At 44.5% G+C, this 19,582-nt stretch overlaps 1 protein-coding gene across 3 annotated transcripts in view; it reads right to left on the bottom strand.

Annotated features, from left to right (window-relative positions):
* The window catches only part of CFAP263 (cilia and flagella associated protein 263), a 35,049-nt gene extending 28,592 nt beyond the window's left edge, over positions 1-6,457 (bottom strand). For all 3 annotated transcript variants that reach the window (XM_082439509.1, XM_082439508.1, XM_082439510.1), the window contains exons 1-3: positions 4,301-6,457; positions 2,015-2,141; positions 866-1,027 (exon numbers count right to left, since the gene is read on the bottom strand). In XM_082439509.1, the coding sequence (XP_082295635.1) occupies positions 866-1,027; positions 2,015-2,141; positions 4,301-4,401 (390 nt within the window). In that variant the 5' untranslated portion in view covers positions 4,402-6,457. The remainder of the gene's footprint in view (positions 1-865; positions 1,028-2,014; positions 2,142-4,300) is intronic.
* Between the last annotated feature and the right edge of the window lie 13,125 nt (positions 6,458-19,582).

The following is a 19,582-nucleotide window of genomic DNA, read 5'->3' as shown; positions in this document are numbered from 1 at the left end:
GAGGGGAAAGGGCAGGAGGGAGGGAGAGAGGGAGAGAGGGAAAGAAGGATAGGTTTATGCAGTACAGATGATTCTATCAATGGAGACATGAGTCCACTGATCCACCTCTTTCAAGGAAATGAGTGTGATTCTGTGTGTGCCTCCGTTTAGAAATGGAAAAATTTAGAAATAGAACAGAAATATCTATTTTTCATACAACACGGCTATCAAATGCAAGCCAACAACTTCATCCCATGGGCAACCAAGTTAACAGCGATGTTTCTTCTCTGGAGGAAAACTGATTGCAGTGGTCTCCAACAAGACATGAACCATGGTCATGGACGCTGCATATGGAGGGTGACAAGGGATTTTTCACCCAACTCACTGACTTAAACCTCCAGCCCCTTGTATTAGTAAGGAATTATTATAAATTTTTAAGGGCATTTATGGTTATTATGGTTATGGGTTTTTTTTTTAAAGAATCCATATCTTAGAGACATATATTGAAATATTTACAGATAAATGATATGTTTAAGATTCACTTCATAATAGCCCAGTGGCCTATTACGAGGGGGAAGTTGGTAGGGATATGGAGGGAACAACAGTGGCCACGCATTGATGACTGTTACGTGTGGGTGTTGAATACATAAGGGTTCGCTGTGCTAGCTTCTCTACATTTGTGTATTTTGAAATTTTTCATCTTAAAGAGTTTAAAATTTGATATCTCCTCAAGCAGGTGGTAAGTTCCTTAAAGGTAGGTCCTCAATTTATCTTATCCTACTTGTGTTTCTCTCAAAGCACCAACACTTATATGAACATATTACAGGTACTTCTTGCTGAGGCGGAAACGGGGAGCCCAGGGAGGACAGCCTACGGGAAGGTATACCTCGTGATGCTGCAGGTCCCTCTCGGCGTTTGCCCTTATGTGCCTTATTTCACTCTTCGTGTCGTCCAGCTCTTTTTGCACAAGCTTGAATTTTTGGTCCACGCTGAGGCCTGTTACACGTTCCAGACTTATGCGGGATTTGGATCTACGCCTGCCTCGTAACTGTAACACAAGAATAACAAAGCCATTGTCAAATAGGAATTGGCAATAAAGCAGCCTAAGGTGGGCATCAAAACGACCACTCAGGCCTGCTAGAAAACGCTCTGAATGACATCCAGAGAGAACCAATTCAACGTGAAAGGATTCTGGATATTAGGCCTGAGGTGATGTTCATTTCACAAGTCAACCTAAGCCACCGTGCCAAATACTTCAAAGGCCTATGCTTGACAATGAACTGAAAATAAATGAGGGAAAGTGTCTTGAGGGTGGGAAAACCGTGAACCTGCTATAGACTAGCACTCAAGTCAGTGTCAGGGAAAGCCTGGAGCTCAGTGCTGCCCAAACTGAACACAGAAGAGAAATTGCATCAGGGGCCACGGTGTTCAGCAAAAACCAAAAAGACAAGAATTTTGGATTTCCTAGGCATTGAAGCCAAAGGTCAAAAGCAGGGGGCCCAGGGAATGTGTGGACCTGAAGATGACATTGTTTGGCCCTCAAAAAAATAGACCTATACACAGTTTTAAATTAAAAAGAAATTAATTACCCACATTTGAAAATCAGAGGCTTCTACCAAAATAATCCAGATTTCCAGCTTCTCTTGAAAAATCAGCTGCTCTGGCAATACCAGGTTGTCTGGCTGGCCCTTTTAGATGAGGGAGGAACTCTCCAGTGCCCACACCAGGCCCATCTTCACTCCTGTATGTGGCTGGCCAGGCCTTGTACACGTTTGAAATAACTCCCCAAAATGAAGGGAGTTATTTCAAATTAACTAAGATATTCTGTGAGAGTCAATCCACTGTGAGTTGAACCTGGTTCCCTTCATACTCATTTGAAAGAGAAACCTTGGAGGGGAAGGAAGAATCAAAAGTAGAACAGTGAGAAAGTCATATGCCACTTGGCCAAGAGGGAACACCAAAAATGGATAACAAACACCACTTGCATCTAAAGGGACAAACAGAATAAAAGAATTCTTAGATCTCTCTTGCGTACCTGTGCAATTTCTGCTCCTGATATTTTCATTTCTGATAATCGTGGAGGTCGCTGGTCCCTGGGCTCCAATTTATTGTAATATTTTTCAAACATCTCTGTCTCAGTTTTGAGAGCAGAGTTGCCGTAGCTGCAAGACAGAGGGTGCCTAAGTAAGTTCCACCAATAGGAGTTTAAACCCCAAATAACTAGTATTTAACACTTACTAGCTTTGTATGACCTTCTGTAAGATAATTAACCTCTTGGTGCCTCACTTTCCTCATCTGTAAAATGGGAATAATAACAGCACCTATCATTGAGGGTTGTGATAAGAAATGCAAAGACTTTGGGACAGTGTCTGGCACACAGTAAATGCAATTTAAGTATTCTATATATTTTTTAAATACATCTAAGGAGCCACAAAATTCAGAGCACTGGGATTACAGGCATACCTTAGGGATATTCCAGGTTCAGTTCCAGACCACCTCAACAAAGCAAATATTGCAATAAAGTGAGTCATATAAAGTTTTTGGTTTTCCAGTGCATATAAAGTTATGTTTATATTATACTGTAGTTTACTAAGTGTGCAATAGCATTATGTCTAAAAAAAATACATACCTTACTTTAAAAATACTTTATTGCTAAAAAAATGCTAACCATCATCTGAGCCTTCAGTGAGTCATAATCCTTTTGCAATAGTAACATCAAAAATCACTGATCACACATCACCATAGCAAATATAATAATAATGAAAAAGTTTGAAATATTGCAAGAATTACCAAAATGTGACAGAGACACGAAGTGAGCAAATGCTGTTGGAAAAAGTGGCATAAATAGACTTGCTCAATGCAGGGATGCCACAAACCTTCATTTTGTAAAAAACACAGTATCTGCAAAGTGCAGTAAAGCAAAATGCAATAAAATGAGACATGCCTATATATTTTAAATTGCTACAAGTTTCTTCTTCAAGTATCTTCTAACCCATTTGTGAGTTTCCTTCTGAATTACTACTGAATTTTTGAAATTACACACATCCACAATCTTCAGAGGTTTTTCCTTTGGTTTATATTTCTCAGCTCTTTCATTTCCAGCACGCAGTGGATGAAGTATCCACTAGAAGTCTATTATAAATGGTGGAAAAGCTTTGAATAGATGGTTTTTAAACAACTAGAGATAATAAACCTAGCTTATTCTGTATATGCCAAGACTATGACCCTTTTAACTTATATAACATACATGTATGTTCTATATGAGTGTGTATAATACACACATATGTATGTAAATGTATATATGAGAGAGAACAGCTCTGATATTTGCATACATTATTGAGCTGAATATCTGTTTATTGAGCTGAAAATCCTGTTTGGCTGAATTTTAAGATTAGTGGGAAAGGCTCAACAGAAAAGCCCAATATATCAAAGCATCTTTCTTTTTCAGCATATGTCATGTCCCAGTGTAGGCTGGGGAGTTACACCTGAGTCTTAATCTTAGCACTACCACTGACTAGCTGTGTGACTGTAGGAAAGTGACTTAACTTTTGGGTCTGTTTCCTCACCAACTTTCTAGGGTTATGTGCCATTCTATAAGGTCATATATGCAAAATACTTGGCACATAATAAGCACTCAAAAGATTGTAGCTATTTTAGCAATAATACCTCAATTCTGCCCTAAACTATTTAAAAATATATTGAAGTAACACCTATTCAGCTGCCAGGCCAGGATATTCTGTATGAGACCAGTAAGTTGTACAATTAACCTCAACTACATCATGGAATCTTGACATCCAATTTACTTGCTATAGTAGATATTAAAACAGACTGCTAAAAATACAGAATATTGAGCTAGTCCTTCTTTGCTGTCCACCTCCATGCTTACACTCAGGTTCAGATATAAGCTGCTTCATACTAAAAACATCTCAATAGCCTCCTTTCTATCTGCTGCCACATTAATTTTAGCATAGAATCTTAGCATTGGAAAGGGGCTTAGAGGTCACCTGGTCCAAGCTGCCGCCGCACAGTAGAGGAGCGGCTAAGCACACAGTGTGGCACCAGACAGACCCACCAGGCTGAAGCTCTGGCTTCACCAATTACCCTCTGGGCTTCGCACCACCTTCTTTTTTTGGCTCCATCAGTGGCTTGTTAGCGCCACGGCAGTGGAAACACGGGAATAAAGAGCAAAGGTAAGCGCCTTCCCCACTTTGGGGGTCTGTTTCCTCAGTGTTCAAGGCGGACTTGGAGCATTCCGTGCTGGACCAAGCTCCGAGCCCACACGCTGAGGAGGGACCGCCCCCAGAAGCCGGCAGGCTGGTACCTGAGCTCTTCCACCAGCCCACACAGCTGGATAACAGGCAGCTCGCTCTCATCCTGGGCTTGCGCCTCGCTGGCAGAAGTCTCAGAGTCCTCGTCCGTCATCACTGCCGAAGCTACCCTTGTCAAAGCCCCTCGTCAATGCCGAGAGTGGCCGAGAGCGCCGTGGGGCTAGCGGCCACGCGTCACTCTGGCTGCGACCTAGCAGTGCGTTGCCACGGCGACCTGACGCGTGCGTGGAGGGGCGGGGCTTCGGAGGCCCCGCCCAGCGCTCCCGCCCAGCGCCGCGCTGACCAGAGCGAGTTTACTGGCTTCGGCTAGACGCGTAAGTGCATTCACCGTTCACTTTTTCAACAATAATTCTTAAAATGATGATAATAACAGCTACTGTTTGCTCAGCACTTACTATGCCCTTGGCACCGTGTTAAGCATGGTTTATGAAAATCCTTGCAGCAACCTTGTAATAGTATCTATTCTTCTCTTTTTCCAAACTGGGAAACTAAGACCCAGAAAGTTCATTCGATTTGTCAGAGTGTCTTGCTTCTTGCACCTCACTGTGAGGCCTCTACTCTGTTCGACACCTGGCACTTCATACATACTCACTGCAGTTTCTCTCGGATACTAATAACCTGCATTCCTGGAAGGAAAAAACTTGGCTGATTATTAAATGGGTATAAATTCAAGAGACATTTCTAAATAGTGATAATGTATTATTTCCTGAGTATCCTGGGGTACTGTATGGAGCAGACCATTTCCGGCCCTCAAGGGGCTTCTAGTTAAATGAGGAGATAGCCCCTAAACCAGCTGTTGCAACCTGGAGTGATGATGGTGGCAAGCGTTGTGCCTCACACCGTTTTATAGTCATCAACTCATTTCATTCTCAAAACAGTCTCATGAAATTGGTACTATTGTCTTCCTCTTACAGATCAGGAAACTGAGGAATATAGTAGCTTAGATGAGTGGCCACCCAGGAATGGAGTCACCCTCCAGCTAAACTCGAGTCCATGCTGTTGACTCCTACACCCATGTGCCTCCAGACAAGGATCTGCCAGGCAGCAGGGTTGCTGTCTGTCTGCTCCCAACAGGATGGAAGAGGACAGAGGGCAGGATGGGCAGACTTCTTTGAGGGAGGGTGGGCCTGGATGCGGTTAGAAAGCAAGCTGTGATAAAATGCTTAGAATGAGGGTCAGCCACTCCCTGACCCCCACCACCCCGCAAGAGACATGTGTTAGCATCAACACATAGTCACTGAAGTCCAAAGAAGGACTTTTGTTTTGCTGCTTAGGATGCACAATTTTAGGGCCAGAGTAGACTTACTAGAGAGGATAGCAGAGAGACTGAGCCCTGCCACCAGCTTCTCTCTGCTGGTAGGCCTCTTGGGATGGGCTCAGGGAGCGATGCTTAATATGCTCATATACCATGTGGTACAAATGGGTGCCAGCCCCAAGAGGGCTCAAAGCAAGAAAGGGCTCTGCAGCAGGTCCGGCTATGGTGCCAACAGCCCTGTCAGTTGGGCTATGTGATACAGCAGGCCTTATGGTGTTGGAGGTATTAGTGGTGGGAAAAGGGTGAAGCTTAAAGCAAGATCCAGTGGGAGAATAACAGTGCAGGACCTGGGATTTTGGAGCAAGACCGACCATGCAATCCACGGCAGGAATTTTCACACCTTCTGAGAAACAGCTCCTGGCCTGCTACTAGACCCTGGTAGAGACAGAATACTTGACTATGTATCCAGTCCTGCCCACCATGAGCTGGGTTCTGTTGGAACCACCAAGTCATAAAGTTGGACAAGCCCAGGGAGGTAGTGCCAGGTATCTAAAAGAAGTGGGGGAAAGGGTGCCTTAGAGGTGGGAGAGCGAGGAGCACAGAGTGTTTTAGTGGCCCAGAGTTCCAGCCCTGACTTGGCTACTGGCCGCTTGACTTGGATAAGTCACGCAATGCTTTTGCCCCTCCATTTCTACCTCTGTGAAATGAGGATGACACATTTTAAGTGACTGCCCTGTGCGTCTTGCAAGCTTCCTCTCGGGCTCAAGTGGGATGGAGTAAGAGAAAGAAGGAGTTTGGAAAGTAGGACGCCAAGATGGGAAACCCAGCACCTCCTCCATCTTTAAGAGCCACTGCCCGGGTTTCCCATCAGTCCATAGATTTTGATGAGAAAAACTGACTCAGCTTGCAAATGGTAAATAATAATGATAATGATCATTGCCATTGTTATTTCTTAATATATTTATTACCCATTAGGTAATATTAGTATTGCTTAATAAAAACACAACAATTACTCTTTCAGTTACTGTTTATTGAGCGTTCGCTAAGGGCTGGACGCCGTGCTAAGCACCTTCGACATATTCCCTCATTGCCTCAGCATGACCCCGTGCCCCCTGCAGTGGAAGCAAGGAGCCCTAAACACTGGACCACCAGGGAATTCCCAAGAGAAGGGAAATTAAATAAAGCAGCTATCACAATTATAAAGCAACAAGAGAATGCTTTGAAAAATGAAAAAAATGAAAACTAGCCACTGGACCGCCAAGGAAGTCCCCCAAGTACCTTTTTAACTCCCATTTTACTCATGCGGAGACTGAGGTTCAGAGATGTTTAGCAACTTTCCCAAGGTCATGTAGCTCTTCTGGGTGGGGCTGAAATTTAAACCCAGGTTCATCCCACTTTGCTCAGTCCTCTCATCATTTTTGCCCCATTAGAGCAGTGGTTCTCAACAAGGGGTAGAGAGGGGACTATTTTGCTCCCTCAACCAGGAGACATTCTGCAATGTCTGGAGACATTTTTGTTTGTTATAACTGAGAAGGGTACTCTTGACTTCTAGAGGGTAGAAGCCAGAGACAGTGCTTGTATGCAATATTAGTTTCCCAAGGCTGCCATAACAAAACACCACAAACAAATGGCTTAAGACAACAGAAATTTGTTGTCTCACAATTTTGGAGGCTAGAAGTCAAAAATCAAGGTGCTGGCAAGGCTACACTCCCTCCAAAGGCTCTAGGGAAGAATTCTTCCCATCTTCTGATGGCTCCCAGCAATCCTTAGCATTCCTTGCCCTGTAGCTCTATCACGCCAATCTCCTTCTCCATCTTCACATGGCCTTCTTCCCTGGGTCTTGTGTGGCCTGTCGTCTTTCTATAAGGACACTAGTCATTAGATTCAAGGTCAACCCTAAATCCAAGATGATTTCATCTCAAGATCCTTAACTATTTACATCTGCAAAGATCCTTATTTCAAACAAGGTCACATTCTGAGGTTCCAGATGGACATGAATTTTCAGGGATGCTTTTCAACCCACTACATTGTTAAACACCCTTCAAAGCACAGGACAATTTCCCACAACAAATATTTATATCAAAATATCAATAGTGGTGAGGTTGGGAAACCCTGCTTCAGAGGGAGGCATTTCTTCTCTGGGAAGCAAGGAGAATGTGTCTCTGCTAATCCAGACAGCTACAAACAAAAAGGGTCTCAGAGCGGCTTAAAGTCCAGAGGCCACCCTCACCTTCCATTTTTCTGGGACCACGTCTTCTGACAGCCTCGAGTATCTCCATGTGGATGCTGCCCCCTGCCTGGCATTTTTGTAGCACTCTGCATTTTGACTTAAGAATCACATGATCAGATCCACCCAAAGTATAAGCTTCAACCATAAATGAAAAGTGTCTGGCCTCTCCTTCCCCAAAAAGAAAGATGCTCAAAAAGCAAACAAAGGAACTTGGGCTCACAGGCAAGCGATATTTGCACGTTATGGAAAAGGGACCAGCCCTTCAAGGTGGACCATCATCCGATGACTGCCAGAGCACTTTCCTCCATTCTTTCAACAAATATTTGTCAGGCACCTACTATGAGCTTGGCCCTGGGGATGCAACAGCAAGCAGCAAGGCTGGTGTGTCTGATCACGTGGAGCTGCCAGTCTGATGTAAACAATTACAGTCCAGTGGGGGAGTGCTATAACAGGGAAGTACAAGGTGCCCAGGTTGCAAGGGGTCATGGAACACTTCCTGGAACAAGTGAGGCCTAATCTGAGATTGGAAGACTGAGTAGGATTCAAATCCAGGTGAGTCAGACTCATAAGTCCAAACTCAAGCACAACTTTAGCCCCTAAGTGAAGACCAAAAGAAGAGTAGTTTTGGGAGAATCGAAAGCTTGTGCAAAGGCCCAAAGAGGAGAGCGAGCACCTTTGGGGAATTGAAGGATGGTCATCTATGCTTCACCCCTTTAGAAGAAAGCAGGGAAGATCGTTACTAACATCCACCTTCTGGTTTTCCTGCAGAAAATCAGAATCAGAGGTGTGCAGTTAAGGGCTAGGAGCCATAGTCAACATCACTTGTGTCTCCTGCTTCCTCTGGATAATAGAGGAGCAAAGGGGTTAAGATCCTGGGCTCTGGGGCCAACACAACCTGAGTTCCAATCTTGCCCCAACCAGTTACTAGTTGTGTGGCTTGGAGCCGGTCAGCTCACTGAGCCTCGTTCCTCATAACCATAGTGCTACCCCCTAGAGGTGTGTGTGTGTGTGCACGTGCGCAACTGATGGGGCCATGAGACCACTCCTGTAAGAGCTTAGCACGTGGCTTGGCACCCAAAAAGACCCCAGGCCTCGGGCTTGTTTCTTTCTCATCTTTGGCTGTGAACCCAGGCCCAGCATCCTCCTGCATCCAGTTTCCAGGGAAGCTCTCTGGACTGAGATGAGGGATGCAGGAAGTGGGATAAGTAAACAGGCCCTCTCTTAGGGTATTCTTTTTTTTTTTTAAGGTAAACATAATTAAAGAATAACATAGAAAAATGTGTGCAAATCATAAATGTATAGCTTAACAAAATTTCAAAGACTGAGTACACTCATGTAACCAACACATGGCTGAAGAAACAGAACATTACCCAGAAGGCCCCTCCCAAATACTCCTTTACTGTCACCATCACCACCAAGGGCGACCACGACTCTGACTTCTGAAGCAGACATTAGTATTGCTTGTTTTTCTATTTATACAAATGGAATCATGCAGCACATACTCCTTTGTGTCTGGCTTCCTTCCCTTGCCATCCTGTTGACAAGTCATCCACATTGATGTGGGTGGTTATAGATCATTCATTACCGTGGCTGTACAGTATTCCATTGTGTTTATCCATTTCACTGTTGATGAGCTTTTGGGGAGTTTCCAGTATGAGGCTATTGTAATAAGCAACACTACAAACATTCCAGTAAATGTCTTCTGGTGAACATATGTACACATTTATGTTAGGTACACGCTTAGGAGTGCAATTGCTAGGTCATAGTGTGTTCAACATTAGTAAATATTACCAGTTTTCCAGAGTGATTATACCAGGTGTTCACTTTTTAAAACAATCAGTGACATAGGGCACTGTGCCTTCCTGCCCCAATGGTCAATCATTTGTTCACACATGTTTATGAAGCCTGGGTCTGTGCCAGGCACTGGATGAGCTATTGGAATGCCAAGGTGGAAAGGCCATGGGCTAGTCTTAGCCCCTGTGCCCTGAGATCTATTCCTTCCCCTTCTTCATCCGTGTGGGGAGGGGGGCGGTAGGGGGGTGGCAATGAGCCTTTCAGGCTGCACCCCCCAGGCTCCTGGGTCAGCTGGAGGGCACTGGCTGGAGCCCAGGGGGCAGGTGAAAGGAAGAAGCTTGTGGCACCGGGGGAGGGCATGGGGGTGGGAGGATGGAGTTCTCCTCTCTCTCTGCCTTGGGCAACACTTCTAGTTGTGGCCGCATCTTTTCCACGGCTCCCAGAGGACAGGCCAGTCATGGTTACAGCTTCTGCAGGTGACCCTGGCCCCGGGCTCCAGTGACATCATCTGCCCCCTTGCCCCTCCAGCTGAGGGGTGGCAGTAACTTTCTCAATGGCTCTTTGGCTTCCCCACCCTTCTACCACATGTGTATCTAATTCTCTGTAATCAGGCCCTCTTCAGATGCTTGGAGTGGTTTCTCTTTTTCTGATTGGATCCTGACTGATCCTGACAGGGACCTCCAGGGCCAGTGGGGAAATCTCCAGGCAAAAGGACAAGTCTCAGTCACCCAGACCTGTACTGGCGGTGACAGATGAGACCTCTTGTGGGTTGGGGGGTTCTGTTAGACATATGCTAACTTGCCTGGGGAGTCACCACGAGGACTACTGCCAAATAAAGGCAGTTGCTTCTCCCAGACCAAGTAGCGATGTTGGGATGCCTATCTCAGTGTCCTGCTGGCCGAGCCCTCTCCCTCCAAGGCATCCGTCTGTCTGGTTCTCTGGAGCAGAGATCCGCAGGTTGGTCCTCAACGTGAGTTGCATGCAGTGGCTGTTTATCTTTGTGGAGAGTAGCCCGAAGTGGAGAATAGCATCTTTGGTGATCTCAGTGCCTCATGCACAGTAGGTAATAATAACAATTCACACCTGAGCATTTACTGTGTGTAGGAACTGTTCTGAGCACTTGACGTGTCTTAACTCGATAAACGTGTTACTATGATCCCATTTTACAGATGAGGAAACTGAGGAGTGGGGAGCTAAAGTAGCTGGTACTCAATTGATGTTTGTTGATGACAATAGCATCAATAATTTGTGTATCAGAGTGCTTAAAAACACTGGCTTTGGAATTCAAAATACAGTGCTTTGAATCTGGATCCTGCCCCTTGCTAGTGTGTGACCTTCCTCAGTTTCCTTCTCTGTAAACTGAAGGTAATGATGCCCACCTGGCCAGGGTCCTGAGAGGATTAAATAATGGGTGAATATCAGTGGTAGTAGAACTTGCAAAATTTACATGTATATATAAAATGTAAAATTGTACTTTACTGCATGTATACTACATCTCAATTTTTTTGATCATGTACTTCTTTATTTATGATTAGTAATGGCCTGAAAATAAATTATAACCTTCAGATTTAACAAACCAACAATTATTTTATTTAATAAAATAATATTTTTGATGAATTTGCCTATGTTATCCCAGACACTAGCCTCAAATCATGTTACCCATTTGGGGATCACATTAAGAATCCCACTCTATGAGGTATATTTTTAACACTGCACTATTTTTTTTTTTTAATTTTTTTTTTTTAATTAATTAATTAATTTATGGCTGTGTTGGGTCTTCGCCTCTGTGCGAGGGCTTTCCCCAGTTGCGGCAAGCGGGAGCCACTCTTCATCGCGGTGCGCGGGCCCCTCACTATCGCGGCCTCTCTTGTTGCGGAGCACAGGCTCCAGACGCGCAGGCTCAGTAGTCGTGGCCCACGGGCCCAGCTGCTCTGCGGCATGTGGGATCTTCCCAGACCAGGGCTCGAACCCGTGTCCCCTGCATTGGCAGGCAGATTCTCAACCACTGCGCCACCAGGGAAGCCCAACACTGCACTATTTTTAATTTTTAATTTTGAAATTATTTCAGTTGCAAAATATAATAAAAAATTGTCATACAACTTTTACCCAGAGTTTCCACATTCCCCAAATATTAACTTTTTACTACATTTTCTTTACCATTCTCCCTCTCTCTCTTCATATATATATATATATGACAAAGTAGATGTTCATCTATATTTTCCTTACCCAAACATTTCTTTTTCTTGAAACATTTGAGAGTGGTTGCAGACCTGATGTGCCCCTTCATCCCTAAATATTTCAGTGTGTGTTTCCTAAAAGCAAGGACATTATCTTATAATGTTAATCAAGACATTAACATTGATTTCATATTGTTATCTAATATATAGATCTTATTTAAATTTTGTCAATTTTCTCACTAATGTTTTATTTATTTATTTATTTATGTTTGGCTGCGTTGGGTCTTCGTTGCTGCGCGCGGGCTTTCTCTAGTTGCGGCAAGCGAGGGCAACTCTTCGATGCGGTGCGAGGGCTTCTCATTGCAGTGGCTTCTCTTGTTGCAGAGCACGGGCTCTACGTGCACGGGCTTCAGTAGTTGTAGCACTCAGGCTCAGTAATTGTGGCTCACGGGCCCTAGAGCGCAGCCTCAGTAGTTGTGGCACACGGGCTTAGTTGCTCTGAGGCATGTGGGATCTTCCTGGACCAGGGCTCGAACCCGTGTCCCCTGCATTGGCAGGCAGATTCTTAACCACTGCGCCACCAGGTAATTTCTTTTGTAGTAAAATAAATACATGAATTCTTCTGGTCCAGAACTGCATTTAGTGGTAATGTGCCTTCAGTTTCCTTTGATCTGGAACAGTTCCTTAGTGTTTGTGTTTGGGACCTCGACATTTGTAAAAGAGTCAAGGCCAGTTGTTTTGAACTGTGTTCCTCAATTTGGGCTTGTCTGCTGTTTCCCCATGATTAGATTCAGGTTCTATATCTTGGGCAGGAAAACCACAGAAATGATATGTCATTCTCAGTGCAACGTGTCCGGAGGCGTTTGATATCATGTGATTTTAACTTTGATCACTTGGTTAAGGTGGTGCCTGCCAGGTTTCTCTGCTGTAAGGTTACTGGTTTTCTCTTTGCCCTTAAGAAGTATCTTGTGGAGAGATACTTTAAGTCTGTAAATATTCAGTTTCTCATCATACTCTCACCCACCATCACTGGTGATTCTTGCTTGAATAAATTATTATGGTGACAGCTGCCAAATGGTGATTTTTCTAATTTCAGGATTCCTTTTACATTTATTAGTCGAGATTCTACTTTGTTTATATCTGTATGGACTCATGAATTCTTAGTTTATTCTATGATTTGTAATCCCTTACTATCATTATTTAATTTAATGCTCAAATTATCCCAAATTTGGCCAGTGGGAGCCCCTTCAAGCTGGTTCCTTCATCCTTTTGACGTGTCCCCACCATTTTCTGTGTGTGCTTGCTTAGTTTCTGGAAAACTAGATGTTCATCTACATTTCCCTTACCCAAATCTAGAATTAGCCATTTCTCCAAACAGCCCTAGTTTCCTTTAGAAGAGAATTTATCCTTCAGTTTTTCAAAGGAGGAAGGAGAAGAACAAGGAAAAGGAGGAGGAGGGGAAATGCCCAAAAAGTGGGGGATAGGGGCTTGCACATACTGTAGTATGTGTTTAAGTGTTTACATTTAACAAATCAATAGATTTTCAAAAAAAGATATGATACAAATATAATTGTACTCCACATAAGATGGTTACACCAAAAGTCTACATTTGAGGCCCTTCCTGAATATGGGTCCAAATCTGCTCCCCAGCTCACTCCCTCATAGCCCTCTACTGTGGTGCTAAAATGAGAAGGAAAAGGGAATTCCACAGTGCGATGATGAATCTCAGAGAGCTCAGCTCTGGCTTCTCTGAACCCTGACCTTGACCCCCACCCTCAGAGCAGCTTTGCTAATATCTGTTTATATCTTGATTTTACTCAGTTTTTTTTTTTTTTAAAGATAGTAGTCATCTTTTCTTTTTAAAATTTATTTATTTATTTATTTTTGGCTGTGTTGGGTCTTCGTTTCTGTGCGAGGGCTTTCTCTAGTTGCGGCAAGCAGGGGCCACTCTTCATCGCGGTGTGCGGGCCTCTCACTATCGCGGCCTCTCGTTGCGGAGCACAGGCTCCAGACGTGCAGGCTCAGTAGTTGTGGCTCACGGGCCCAGTTGCTCCACGGCATGTGGGATCCTCCCAGACCAGGGCTCGAACCCGTGTCCCCTGCATTGGCAGGCAGATTCTCAACCACTGCGCCACCAGGGAAGCCCCTACTCAGTTTTATTTGAGGAAGTTTTAGGAAAGTGGAGGGGGGAAGGTGGTTAAGAAGAGCCAGAAGAGCCAGACTGGTCCAGTGGTTAGGACTCTGTGCTCCCAATGCAGGGGGCATGGGTTCGAGATATGATCGGGGAACTAAGATCCCGGATGCCGCACCAGCACAGCCAAAAAAAAAAAAGAAAGAAAAAAAGAGCCAGACTACCTGATTTCAAATCCTGGCTCTGTAAGTGACTTGATAGCTCTATGCCTCAGTTTCCTCATCTGTAAAATGGGCATGTACCACCCCCAGAAGATTTTGGAGAGGGTGGCACCATTTGATGTATGTCAAGCACAGGGAGATGCAGCTGGCAGATGACAGTATTATTACACATGATTTTGGTGGTTGTCATGACTTCACACAGAGACTTCTGCCTTTAGAGACACCTTCCCATTTTTATACTCCCTGCCCTCAAGGATTGGTGCTCACAAACTATCCCTCATGGCCCAGGACTGGAAGATCTCCACTCTGACCTGTCTTCATCCCTGGACACCTGCAGGCAGCTGTGCGTCAGTCAGGACCCTTTCCGGTGCAAGTGGCAGAATCCCAGCTCCTACCAGGTTACACTAAACAAAATCCATTGGCTCTGAGGGTGTTTCCTCAACCTTCAGGCATGGCTGGATCCAGGGACACAATTATGCCATCAGGATACCAACCCCCTCCATCTCTTCTGGCCTCACTTTTTCTCTATGTTGGCTTTACTCTGAAGCTTCACTCTTCTTATGTGCAGCAAGATGATCAGTGGCATCAGGTTCACATCCTACCAGCTGAGCAATCCCAGCAGAGAGAGAGAGAGCCTTTACCCAGTAGCTCCATCTAAGGTAGTCAGGCTGATGGCTATTGATCCGCTTGCATCACATGCTGTGCTAGATCTTTTCTATTTGCCCCTCCATAGCTACTCCCCACCCTTTCCATCCCCCTCTGTGCCTTGGGGGTGCTGACCCATGTAGCCTATAGAATCAGGCTCCCCTGCCTTCTGGGTTTGGGTTGGGCTCAGCAAATCGAAGGCACAGGCAGGAGACTGGAGGGCACGGAGAGGGTACAGTCAGGGTGTGTATTTTCCAGCTCCTTCCCTTCCAGGTTAGCATGGGCTGTCTGTGTGTCTCCACTGAAGGTCCCAGCTCCTGCCAGGGTGCCTTCTTCATAGGACCACCAGGAGCACCACTCCTCCTGGGCCCAGTAATCACTCCCTCTCCTTGCCCCTCAAGCTAGGGGAGATGACGGCTCCCTGCCGATGCAGGTCCGGCACTAGGTCTTGTTGGTTTCCCTATATCCTGACTTCACCTTTATAAAGAGAACTTTGATTACACTGTCCTCAGTGACCCAGTTGAAAGTGTCACCTGTGTTCTGCTGATGCACACGTGAAGTCTGTCCTAATCAACCATAAAAGAAGGGACAGACAGTGTAACAAAGACGTGAGTGTCATAATGCTTTGTAAACCTCAAAGCCTCAGACCACGTTGGGGGTGTCAATCTGTAAGTCAGGATCCTCTTAGTCTTGGTTTCACCCTCCATCTTCTGAGTTCCACTGAGCAACGGGATGAGGAGGGGAACTGAATTTGGAGTCCAAAGCCAACCACCCGCCTCCCTCTTATATCTCCCACTAGCTGTGTGACCTGAACCATTTACTCAGTTTCTCTGAGCCTCCCTTGAAGTGAAGAGACATTGCCTGCCTCCCCCAAGCGTTGCTAGTAGAACTGTTGGCTGTGGGAAGGGATTGCTGACATCTGGAGTTCTCCACTCTGTGTGTTGTGGCGCCTCAGGACTTCTGGGGTACCCACAGCTGCCTCCTTCCTTCTCGCTTGTGGTTCTATTCGTTTCCATTTTGGCCATAGAGGATCTCAGTCCTCTGCCAGCCACTCTCTGCATGACCTCAGAGGTAACCTCCTGTACCATTCGTCCCCTCCCCTACCCTGTGGCCAGGATGCTATGAGGATCAAAGTGATAACATCCTTTTATGGTCTCTCTGTGCCACTCCCACCACAGGAGACCGTAAGCTTCTTGAGGGCAGGGATACCATCTGTTCTGTCCACTGTTGTATGCTCGTGTCTACGAGAGACCAGCACAGACCAAGTGCTCAACAAACATGCGTTCCATGAACAGAGGCAAACAGGAATCGAGGATGTGTTAAAAAACAAAATGAAGAATTGTAACACAACGTTACCCAAATTGCCCACATGGCCAGCCTGGTGATAATAATGTCTCCTACATTATAGGCTTGTTGTGAGACTGACATGAGATCATGTATGTGAAGCACTCAGCACAGTGCCCGGGCAGGAGCAAGTGCCCCATCAACGTTGGGTGGATTCATGAGCAACAACCTGCTCAGAGACCAGCATTGTCTGATGGTCCCTCTGCTCCTGCCAGCCTGGCATCATTGGATTCCAAGGAGGTGGACCATTGTCTTGGGGACAGAGATGTCTTTCTGTTTCCTTCTCAAGGAGGGACACAGTGGTAGATAAAAAGGCAAAGAGAAGCTATGGGCCAGGCTGAGAGGACACTGCACTCAGCTATTAACCTGCCCCTCAGATAAGTGGTCTAATCTCTTCAGGCCTCAGTCTCCTCATCTGGAAAAAGGGCATATTTCCACCAGTTTCTTCTACCTCACAGGTGGTCCTGAAGGCCAAATAAGAAAATGACCATACTTAAAAGCTCTTTTAAATTCAAAGTCACTAATGAACCTCAGTGGATGACAAAAACCTTTCACTATCCCAAACTCACCTCTCACAGCCCCAAGGGGTCCCCAGATCCCCATTTTAAGGCTCTTTCCCAGCTCCCCCCCATCCTTTGCTCTAATCAATGAACCTTTGCTGTAATCAGTGAACCTTGGACTCTTCATCCTTTGCTCTAATCAATGAACCTTGGACAACCCCTACCCTCCCTCCCCAGGCTGGCTCCAAAAGAACTTTGTGCAAAGGCCCAGATTGAAATGGTACCTTGTTTCTATTGATTTGAAAAGGACTCCTCCTTTTAGGATGGCTGAAACAGGGAGCTCTGTAGGCTCTAGCCCCCGGGGCAGCTCACAGGGAAGGAGAGGAGGGAGTCATCTCCACCCCTCCTGAAAAGTGAGTCACTCTGTCAACATCCCTGTCTGATGTCACAGCTGGTTCTACCAGACACCCCTGGAGCTGGGCCCCGCCCTTGCCAAGCCGAACCCTCACCCTCCTCCTGGGTCCAAAGCCGGAGACACACACCAGCCAGAACTACCAGGACCCCAGAACCCCATTCTACTCAAAAGTCTTTCAGACTATCACAGTCAAACTATAAATGCTGAATAACATGGAGGAAAAAGAGAAAGTTTTCTCTCCCTCCCTGCCCTCCACCTTAATCCACGCCCCAAAGGAAACCACTATTAATAGCTTGGTATAGAACATCCAAGATGCTATATAAGGCATATTCAATTTTATTCATTAGGACTTCTTAAAAATTTTACAATGTGTGTTAGTTGCTGATGTAGAGCAAAGTGATTCAGTTATACATATACATATATATTCTTTTTCATATTCTTTTCCGTTATAGTTTATTATAAGATATTGAATATAGTTCCATGTGCTATATAGTAGGACCTTATTGTTTATCTATTTTATATCATTAGGACTTTATTTTTTGGAGCAGTTTTAGGTTCACAGCAAAATTGAGGGGAAGGTATAGAGATTTCCCACATGCCCCCGGCCCTTACATGTGCACATCCTCACCCCCCACCAACATCCCCTACCTGATGGTACATTTGTTACAATGGACGAACCTACACTGACGCATCATAATCACTCAAAGTCTGTAGTTTACGTTATGGTTTACTTTTGGTGTTGTACGTTCTATGAGTTTGGACAAAATGTACAATGACATGTATCCATCATGATAGTATCATACAGAGTATTTTCACAGCCCTAAAAGTCCTCTGTGCTCTGCTTATTCACCCCTCTCTCCACCTCCAACCCCTGGCAACCACTCCTTTTACTGTCTCCATAGTTTTGCCTCTTCCAGAACGTCTTATAGGTGGAATCCTATTGTATGCAGCCTTTTCAGATTGGTTTCTTTCACTTAGTAACATACATTTAAAGTTCCTCCATATCTTTTCATGGCTTGATCGCTTACTTCTTTTTAACACTGAATAATATTCCATTGTCTAGATGTACCACAGTTTATTTCTCCATTCACCCACTGAAGGACATATTGGTTGCTTCCAAGTTTTGTTAATTATGGATAAAGCTGCTAGAAACATCTGTGTGCGGGTTTTGGTGTGTGATTGCTGGATCATATGGTAAGAGTATGTTTAGTTTTGTAAGAAACCACCAAACTGTATTCCAAAGTGGCTGGACCATTTTGCAATCCCATCAGCAATGAATGAGAGTTTCCTATTGCCCCACATTTTCTCCAGCATTTGGTATTGTCAGTCTTCCCAATTTGGGCCATTCCAATAGGTGTGTAATGGTATCTAAGTGTTGTTTTAATTTGCATTTCCCTGATGACATATGATGTGGAGCATCTTTTCATATGTTTGCTTGTCATCTGTATGTCTCCTTTGGTGAGATGCCTGTTAGGGTCTTTGGCCCATTTTTCAATTGCATTGTTTGTTTTCTTATTGTTGAGTTTTAAGAGTTCTTTGCAGATTTTGGATAACAGTGCTTTATCAGATGTGTCATTTGTAAATATTTTATCCCAATCTGTGGCTTGTCTTCTCAGTCTCTCGATGTATATTCAACTTTTAAGATTTAATTTAATTTTACAGGTAATACAAAATCTTACCTTCTTTGGGGGAAAAAAAAAGACACAGAACAAAATCTGCCTTGACTTTTACCCCCCATCTGAGCCCACTCTCGCCATGACCCATGTGTTATGCCTGTTACCTCTCCCAAGTGTATTCTTCCCCACTTTTCTCTTTGTGCTTTTATTTGTACATATTTCTATTCCTATGGGAAATATATAGCTCTATTTTGTGTGCATGTGGTTTACATAAATGCTAGCATATCATACTTATTCTTTGCCAGTCACAGCCATGCTGTGTCTTGAAGATCCAGCCATGTCAGGACCTACACAGCTATCTTGTTCTAAGCATAGCATTGTACTCCGTTAAATGGTATATCACAATTCATTTAGCCTTTTCTTGTTGATGGATACTTGGGTTGCTCCCAATTTTTTCTTTCGTCTCTTTATAAAAATTATTTTTTAAAATTTTGATCAAATTCATGTACATTCATGATATTAAAAATTAAATAATATTATGATGTTTATAGCAAAAGTCAGTGATGCATTCCCCCACCCCACTCCCCAACATGCATATATACACACACCCATCCCTCTGGAGTCCTGCTCCTCCAAGAAAATGCCTTACTTCTCTTTCAGCTGTTTCTTCTGGTATTTACCTCCATATGTCTGAAAGAGATGTTTATGTGCTATTTCTTGATTTATCAACCTGAGGCATGATCTGCTGCCTTCCTCTTGTAGTAGATGCAAATTTCTTGCCACCCACCTACTTGCCTCCCCTCTTTTTGTCCTTCTTATATAGTTACATACAACTTTCTGGTTAAATCGTATTCTCTGTTTACATTATTGTGACTGTGGAAGTATTTTTTTCCTGCTGAGCTGTGGTTCTCAATGCTAACTGTACTCAGAGAGCTTTAAAATCACCC

Source organism: Balaenoptera physalus (genome assembly GCF_965194825.1).
Source record: "Balaenoptera physalus genome assembly, chromosome: 19".
Lineage (NCBI taxonomy): Eukaryota > Metazoa > Chordata > Mammalia > Artiodactyla > Balaenopteridae > Balaenoptera > Balaenoptera physalus.
The sequence above is the reverse complement of the archived record's forward strand: the minus strand, read 5'-3'. Positions and strand labels throughout refer to the sequence as shown.